The 9,378-nt window shown below is 38.3% G+C and overlaps 2 protein-coding genes and 1 pseudogene across 2 annotated transcripts; 2 read left to right on the top strand and 1 right to left on the bottom strand.

The window, feature by feature from the left end:
- The first annotated feature begins 717 nt into the window (after positions 1-717).
- LOC104734001 (uncharacterized) lies at positions 718-3,000 on the top strand (annotated as a pseudogene).
- A 1,449-nt stretch (positions 3,001-4,449) lies between these two features.
- LOC104734000 (F-box/kelch-repeat protein At5g39560) lies at positions 4,450-5,416 on the bottom strand. Its single transcript, XM_087477610.1, is given in 1 exon segment — positions 4,450-5,416. A coding segment is annotated over 1 exon segment (834 nt). The 3' UTR covers positions 4,450-4,582.
- A 1,777-nt stretch (positions 5,417-7,193) lies between these two features.
- Positions 7,194-9,245, top strand: LOC104732895 (uncharacterized). Its single transcript, XM_010452496.3, is given in 3 exon segments — positions 7,194-7,375; positions 7,378-8,366; positions 8,891-9,245. Coding segments are annotated over 3 exon segments (1,182 nt in total). The 5' UTR covers positions 7,194-7,272; the 3' UTR covers positions 8,981-9,245.
- Positions 9,246-9,378: the final 133 nt, after the last annotated feature.

Raw genomic sequence — 9,378 nt, 5'->3', positions numbered from 1 at the left:
TACCTGCCATGACATTAAGAGAATAATAAAATCAAAACATCTACAATGAAGCTTGTTTTAAAGAACAACCGACAAATCATCAAATCAAAAACGACTACACAAGTTAAGCAGTAATATGACTTTGGGGACTGTAAGCACAGTATAAAACCACTCCGTCTTACCCGAAACCTTATCTCTATCGCAATCTTTGCGCACAAAGTTTTAATCAACGGGTTTGTGAAAGCATGAAAACGTTCTGGTGCTACAAGGCTGTGTTGTAGAACTCTGAAAGATGTTTACGCGTCTTGGAGGAGTCACGGATATTGGATGACGTGGCAATACTTTTGAAGGCTTGTTAATTAGAGGACAAGATATTATCATATTAACTTGAAGATTTGGACTTATCCTTGTTTAGAAAAGTAGGTCATAGGAGGGTTCCTATATATTGTGTTATTAGGCCAAACATGTTGTTTGGCCGTTCAAGAAGTTTTTTAGAGAACTAAGCGAATAAGCTTTTAGGGTTCTTAGGCATTTTGGTTAGATTAAGAATTGGTCAGTGACAAGTCGTGTTGACTGTGTGTAAATCTGATTAAACATATCTTGTAAGATTGTTTAAGTGATTCTTAATAAGAAAAGAAGTTCTTTTCAATATTGGCTGCATCTTCGTTTTTACAATTGGTATCAGAGCGGTCAACCGACGAGAGCTCTATACTCGCCACAGGTTGAGATCTTGAGATAATGATGCAGTCAGGTAATGAGTTGTGGATGCTTCAAAGGGGTGTGATCTTGGATGAACAAGGCTATGGTCGCTGGAAGGTGCGCATGGTTCAGCTGATCTGAAATCTTGGTGAGGATGCTTGGACAGCAGTGGAAGAAGGATGGGAACCTCCCTATGAGAAAACCGAAGCTGGTGACAAGATCACTAAACCTAAGGCACGCTGGACGGTAGAAGAAAAGAATTTGTCAAAATATAATGCTAGGGCACTTAATGCAATATTTGGTGCTATTGATGATGATGACTTTAAGCTTGTTCAAGGTTGTGAATCAGCTAAAGATGCTTGGGACATTCTGCAGAAGACCCATGAAGGAAACTCAAGTGTCAAAAGAACGAGATTAGACCAACTTGCATCACAATTTGAAGTCTTGAGGATGGATCCAGAAGAGACAATTTCTCAGTTCAGTGCAAAATTGAGTGCTATTGCTAATGAGGCAAAGAATCTTGGTAAGATCTATAAGGATACCAAGCTGGTTAAGAAGTTGCTTAGATGTCTACCTTCTAAGTATGCAGCTCATAAAGCAGTCATGAGAGTATCTGGCAACACAAACACCTTGAAGTTTGAGGATCTCATTGGTATGCTAAAATCAGAGGAGATGGAAGTTGTTGAAGAACTGAGAATTCATGGTAAAGGAATTGCATTCAAGGCAGATGACAGGAGTGATCAGTTGCAAGAGATAAAAGATAACATGTCCTTGATGGCAAGAAACTTTGGAAAAGCTCTCAAACGTGTTGAAAAAGGACAGGGACGAGAATTAGATTGTTGGAATCGAAGTGCTACAGAGAGGTCTTGTTCTAGGCCAAATATATCTGAAAAAAAAAAAGCTAATACGAGAAAAGAGATTCAGTGTTTTGAATGTGGTGGTTTTGGTCATTACAAGCCTGAGTGTCCAATGGTTAAGCGCAAGGAGATGAAGTGCTTTGAATGTAAAGGGATTGGACACTTAAAATCTGAATGCCCAAACATGGTGAAAGGAAATAATAAGGCATATGTTAGCTTTAGTGATTCAGAATCAGAGAGTGATGGGGATGAAGAAGAAGGAAGAATGTTGAATCTTTTTGCATACAGTGCTAAAGGTGATGATATAGCTGATGAAAGCTCAGATGATGATGATGAAGAGTCAATTTCAAAAGAGAGCTATTGTGTACTCTATGACAATTGGGTTCAGCTGTGTAATGAAAAATTGCTACTTGTCAAAGAAAAATTGCAGTTAGAAGCCAAGGTCAGTATGCTAGAAGAAGAATGCAAGTCTGAAGTCTCAACTTGCAAGGAACTACTCCCTGCTGAAAAGGAGTTGCTTGAGAGAAAACTGAGAAATCTTCAAGAACTCTATGGTTTGGAGAAGGAAAGATCAACAAGCCTTGAAAGGGAGTTGAACGAGAATCATAAAAAAATCAGGATGTTGAACAATGGTGGGAAGAAGTTAGATGAGATCTTGTCAATGGGAATTGTAGGATCTCAGCATAGAGGTTTGGGTTATCACAAGGAGCAGGCTGTTGAGTTGCTGTCTCAGGATAAGTCTGTAAGTTTTGTGAAAAGCAACGTAACTCACGAAGTGGAGTCAAACATTTTGAACAAGACTGTTCAACAGGAGAGGCTTGTAGCACCTGCAAAAACCAGAGAACCTCGAGCCAGGTCCGAAAATCCTCGACAAAACTGGACAGATTCCAAACAAAGAAGAGGTAATTTTGTGTGCTTTCACTGCGGTAATGTAGGTCATGTTCGTAGATTCTGTTACAAGTTTAAGAACAAGATCAAGGAGCTTTGGATGGCAAGAAAGTGTTTTATTGATCCTTATCATTTTGGTAGAGTCTGGGTGGCTAAAAAGGATCTGTACAATAAAAATTTCGAGAATGATGAGAAAAAGTATGATCAAGTTTGCAGAGAGCCTGAAGAAATCAAGCTATGTTGCAATCTCTCGAATATAATCGCTGAAGAAGATGTTGGAGTTGAATCTCAGGTTCTACAGAAGCATGTTGTAGAACCACCTGTACAAGAAAAAGTCACAACTGAATCAACCAGATCCAATAGTGCTGATTGGAATGATGAATCATCAGGAGTCTTAGCTACATCTAAACAGTTTCAAGGTCATAAGAATCAGTCTGCTGCAGTTCCATTTGTTGAGCAAACTGTTCGTCATGTTCAGCTGAATTCTCAAAGAGTGCTGCAACATTGTTTTGTTTCACAGGTTGAACCTAAGAACATTATAAAAGCTCTTGAAGATTATTTTTGGTACAAGGCATGATAGGAAGCTTGTTGTGTCTCTCTGCATATATGTCTTCATCCTTGTTTTTATATGAATGTGCACTCACGCTGGGGGAGTATGATGAGATGGTGATATTGGTGATGATGGTGATGTCATAGCTGGATGTAGCTGAGGCTTATGGTTTTGAAAATATTCTAGTACTATTCACATCTGGAGCTTGAGTTGTCACATTCAGATAAAAAGGGGGAGAATGAAAGCATGAAAACGTTCTGGTGCTACAAGGCTGTGTTGTAGAACTCTGAAAGATGTTTACGCGTCTTGGAGGAGTCACGGATATTGGATGACGTGGCAATACTTTTGAAGACTTTTTAATTAGAGGACAAGATATTATCATATTAACTTGAAGATTTGGACTTATCCTTGTTTAGAAAAGTAGGTCATAGGAGGGTTCCTATATATTGTGTTATTAGGCCAAACATGTTGTTTGGCCGTTCAAGAAGTTTTTTAGAGAACTAAGCGAATAAGCTTTTAGGGTTCTTAGGCATTTTGGTTAGATTAAGAATTGGTCAGTGACAAGTCGTGTTGACTGTGTGTAAATCTGATTAAACATATCTTGTAAGATTGTTTAAGTGATTCTTAATAAGAAAAGAAGTTATTTTCAATATTGGCTGCATCTTCGTTTTTACAGTTTGGGTTATGTTCCTCAGGCCGTTGCCTCCACATAAGTAGAAGTTTTTCCCATAATAGTTAACTATTCGAATCAAGTCACATCTCTAGCTAAATTCTTTCCAACCCCTTGATCTCTCCACTCTTTACCCTAAGAGTCAAATACCACATTAGATACTCCGAGTCTCAAAAACAGTACATTGTGGAATATTTGTTGGAAACTCGTTCCTCTTATATAACTGCTCATGTGCCATCTTTGGTCTCATAAGTGTAGTCATTTACTCATTTGTATTTTCCGTTACATAAAACTTTCTTTCCAAAGGATCGGGGTTGACTGCAGTTACTTGCATAATTCATGATCAGCACCATGACTCGACAAGGCTTTCCAATTAAGTCTCTGTCTTTTATGTCCAATACCTCTAACAAATTGCCAGACTCATTGATCTGAGTCTTTTTATTTATTCTTTTTTTTTTTTGTGTCTAACACCAATATTATTGTTAAGTTTTACATATCAGATAGCATTAATTATAGATCCTCAAATGTTAACTTTCATGAAACAACAAAAAAAAAAAAAAAAAAAAAAAAATGAAACTTGCTTCAAAGAAACGACTGAATGATTTCACAACCTTTCATATCATTTCGTACCTATGATCAAATAGAAACGGCTACACAAGGAAAGGAGTAATATGATGACTTGGTGGTCTCAAACAGAGTATTAAGCCACTCCGTCTTACCCCAAATCTCATCTTTATGGCGCTTCTCTAACGCAATCTTAGCGCACCAAATTTTAGCTTTCCCGTTTTCACTATGTCCGTTAGGCCGCTCCATCCACATAACTACAAGTTTCCCACCATAGTTAAGAATCTGTCCCGCCCGTGAACAAAGTCCTTCCAAACCCTTGATCTCTCTCCACACTCTACCCTCAGTAGCAAAAACTGTACATCACATTATCTATCACACACGAATGCAAGTACATATCTCTGCGAAACTCGATTCCTCTCTTACAACTTTCCATGTACCATCTTTGGGTTCATAAGTGTAGTCATTTTTACCTGTAGCTGCGTAAAGCTTGCCTTCAAAAGCATCGGGGTTGACCGCAATATATCTGCATAACTCATAATCTAAACTAAGATTTGGCAATTTCTTGTAGTGCAAAACTCTCCAAGTCTGAGTCTTTATATCGAATACCTCAAACCAATTGTCAGTCTCTTCAATCTCCCAATAAACATTCATGACATATATTTTCTCATCGAGGTAAACAGCACTTGCCCCCGATCGAGCTACCGTCATGTTAGGCCCGTCACGCCACGTGTGACTCTGACAATCAAGGATCCGGACAGAGGAAGACTGCTCATGGTTGCATCCACCGATTACGTAGATATCCGAACCAACCGCTACGGTGGATTTAGATGGTATACGTAAAGAACGGGGATAAGAAGGTACCGGAATCAAGGAGTAGTCATTTAAAGTCTCTCCGTTACGTGTTTCTTGTGGTTTCATTAAAAGAGTGAACCACTGGAGAGATGTATCGTTATCAAGCGGTTCGACGCAGAAATAAAGGCATGGTTCGGTGGTTCCGAGGTTAAAACGCGTCTTCTAGAGTTGGGGAGAAGAGATCAGAGAGAGGAACCTCTTGCATACGAGAGAAAGATTAGGGTAAGCCCATCTCGGGATACGAGCAAATATGTGCTCTATGATTTCGTCTGGGAGTGACGACAACGATAGTGGCTTAAATGTCGTTGTCTGAAACCTCAAACTCTGCGGTGGTAGTCTAACTTCGGAGATCATGCTCGAGTTGGCGGACATTGTAGAAGCAAGCGATTGTGGAGAAGAAAGCTTGTTTAAAACTACATATTGATATGTATTATCATATGTACTAGGTAGTAGATCAGCCCTAGGCATGTCAATTAGGGCTAAAGCCCGCGGACGGGCCCGGCCCAGCCCTGAAAAACATTGTGCTCGGGCTTAAAAATATATGTCCAGAAAAAATTGGGCCTTTCGGGCTCAGCCCGTTTGGGCTGTAGGGTTTTTCGGGCTTAGCCCGACCGGGCTCGGGCTAGCCCGAAAAGCCCTCTAACAAATATATTTTTACATTTTTGTTAATATTTTTGTTTGATTGCAATACTTGATTAACAATTTATTGTAAATGAAGTTTTAAACTCTAATCATAGTTTTCATATTTACTTAATAGCCATACTTAATACTTTAAGATTTTTATTAATGATATTTTATATGAATTATATATTAGTTTATTTGCTTAAAGTATCAAAATTTTATTTAGTTTTAAACCTTTTCTATTAAATTAAGTTGGTTGTAGTGAATATAGATGAGTTATTAAATTTTTGATTGATTTGTTTTATAGTGCACCTTCAAACACTGCTTTTTTAGGCTTATAAGTTTAAATTTTTGATCGGTAAGATAAGCCCGAAAAAGCCCGAAAAGCCCTGTAGCCCTGTTAAGGCCGGGCTCGGGCTTTGAAATATAGGCTCGGAAATATTTTGGGCCGGGCCGGGCCGGGGTCAAACATATGCGGGCTTTACGGGTTTCGGGCTGGGCCGGACCAGGCCAGCCCGGTTGACACCCCTAATCAGCCCTTTGCACGGGATTAATTGTTATTTATTCTTTTTGTTATTTTTATAATTGATTATCTTAAGGATAATATTTTAATATCATTCAAGTGTCCAAGTGCTTTTTTAGTATTGTCAAAATAAAATATTTAAATATAAAATATTGAATTACAAATGTAATTATTTGGATAATAAAAAATATGTGTGATAACAATAACCAATTGAATTATTTCTATATTAATTTTTGATATATATATATATATATATATATTAATCTTACTGATGAAGATGTTATTAATATTAAATTAATTTTGTGATTTGTACAGTTTAATAAAAAATTGTTGAGAATAAAATTATCTTGAAGGCAAATTAATATAAATAATATGGAAGGTAAGAGTTAAAACTCAAATTGGTTTTAGAGCTCTATAATATTTACACATTAGATTTTTGGTCAAAATGTTTTCCTATTAATATATAGGGGATATGTGACTATTAAAGATAAGAGATTTGTTTACAAAAAATGATAAATTTATTTTTCCTAAAGGAAAATTAAGGTTATACAAAATAATTAATATATATATATATATAATTATAGTATAAGATTTTCAAGCCTTAAAAAGTCAAAGGAAATTAAAATCTACAAAATAAACCATAAATTTAAAATCAACATTGACAAGAAAAGAATTTGTCGGTTACTATAAAATTTGTCCCAAATTTTTTTCTTTCCCAAAACCATAAACCATTTAATTTCTTATAAATCTATACTTGTAACCGGTTTGGTTCCCGGTTCGATCAGTTGGAAACCGGTACAATCAAATTGCTTTTTTTTTTTTACTAATTAATAAAGAGGCACGTGGCACAGCTTACCCGAATCGTAGTGGTCTCCATGTAAACAGCAGGAAACTGTGACCCACGTAAATTAGAAAGAGGATCCACATATATTAATTCAAAACGCAGCGTATTTTCAAACTCTTCGTCTTCCTCTTCTTCTTCCTCCGCGTATAAAAATTCTCATTTCGTCATTTTTTTATCAGATCCAAGAAAATTAAAAAAACACAGAGAGAAGCTTCTAAAACGATGCCGTACTACACAAGAGATGAGAACGACGTCGACGATTTCGATGAGTTTGATCCAACGCCGTACAGTGGTGGTTACGACATCACCGTGATCTACGGCCGTCCGATGAGACTTGTTACCCTCTCTCCTCTGGCGTCGATGACGATGACGAATACGAGAGACCTGAATTCACTCAGATCCATGAGCCTTCTGCTTACGGAGACGAAGCTCTTAACACAGAGTACAGTAGCTATTCTCGACCCACGCCACGACCCGCATTCCGACCCGATTCAGGTGGTGGCGGTCATGTTCAAGGTGAGAGACCTAGTCCTGGTTATGGATCTGGATCCGGTTATGGTGGTCAGACGGAGAGTGAATATGGTAGGAGGCCTGAATCTGGATATGGTGGTGAAACGGAGATAGAGTATGGTCGGAAACCTGAGCAGAGTTATGGATCTGGTTATGGTGGTAGGACGGAGACTGAATCGGAGTATGGATCTGGTGGTGGAAGAACTGAGGTTGAGTATGGTAGGAGACCTGAATCGGGGCTTGGATCTGGTTATGGTGGCAGATCGGAGTCTGAGTATGAGCGTAAGCCTAGCTATGGTAGGTCTGAGGAACAAGAGGAAGGTTACAGGAAGCCTAGCTATGGTGGATCTGAAGAACAAGAGGGAGGTTACAGGAAGCCTAGCTACGGAAGATCTGAGGATCAGGAAGAAGGAAGTTACAGGAAGCCTAGCTATGGAAGATCTGAGGAAGGAGAGGAAGGTTACAGGAAGCCTAGCTATGGAAGATCTGAGGAGCAGGAGGAAGGGAGTTACAGGAAGCCTAGTTATGGAAGGTCTGAGGACCAGGTGGAGAGTTACATTAAGCCTAGCTATGGAAGATCTGAAGAACAAGAGGAAGGGAGTTACAGGAAGCCTAGCTATGGAAGGTCTGAGGAACAGGAAGAGGGGAGTTACAGGAAGCCTAGTTATGGAAGGTCTGAGGAACAGGAAGAAGGGAGTTACAGGAAGCCTAGCTATGGCCGTCGCAATGACGATGATGATGATGAGCAGCGCAGGGACCGTTCTGGTTCTGGTGATGAGGAAGGGAGCTATGGTCGCAAGAAATATGTAAGTCGAAGAAATTATCATTTGCTTTAGTGGAATAGTGCATAGAGTTACTCTATATCATTTCGTTTAGTGGAATTGTGCATTGTCTGACTCTAGATTGTGTAGAAAATAAGTTTTGATTTGTTCAATCCTTTGTTCAATCATAGTGTACTAGAGTGATCTCCATATTGAAGTAAAGTTTATAGCTTTAGTGATGGTTCATGTTCCATTCATGATCTAGCCATCTATGAACAACCATTATGAAGAACCCTGGTTTTGATACATGTCAACAGTTATGTCTCTGTTTCACATTCTAAATTAGAGTTGCTTGAGTTTGCTTGAATGTAAAGCTAGTTCTATACGTTTAAGCATTCGATGGGATTTGGTCTATTTGTTGGATATATGAAGGTCTTAAATACATAGTGTGTCTTCTCCTTTATTATGGTTGTTCACAGTTCACAGCATCGGCACCATTAACTCAATGTCATAGTGTATTGAACATGCAGTATTTGCTTAATCTAATCATCTCTGTACAAAATTTGCAGGGTGGCAATGACTCTGATGATGATGAGGAGAAGAAGCAGCACCGTCACAAGCATCACCACCAGAGACGTCGTGATGAAGACGATGATTAAACCCCTTCTTTGCTGGAGGGTGTGATGAGAAAGTGTGTTTGCTTAGCTTCAAATATCTACTAAATAAAGAGCTAAGTGACATATCTTTCTACATAATTTATTTCGACGTTGGTGCTGTGTTTGTTTGAATCTCTATATATTACTGCAGAGCCTGTGTTTGTACGGGTTCATCATAATAAGACCTTGAAGTGTTATTGGGTCACCATGTAACTGTTGTTACTCTGTTTCGTTTCTTATCAATATTTTGTGTTATGATTTACCTTTATATCTCTTATAGTTCTGAACTTGAATCATATGGAAACTTTGTTGAACCAAATTATCATGAGTCTAGTTACACCATGGTCTTCTTGTTTATTTCGAAATTTTTACATGTTCTTCCTTCTCATTGATTTCAAACT

This window comes from Camelina sativa, chromosome 12 (assembly GCF_030686135.1).
Source record: "Camelina sativa cultivar CO46 ecotype springtype chromosome 12, ASM3068613v1".
Classification (NCBI taxonomy): Eukaryota; Viridiplantae; Streptophyta; class Magnoliopsida; order Brassicales; family Brassicaceae; genus Camelina; species Camelina sativa.
Note: the sequence above shows the minus strand (reverse complement) of the source record. Positions and strands in the feature narration are given on the sequence as shown.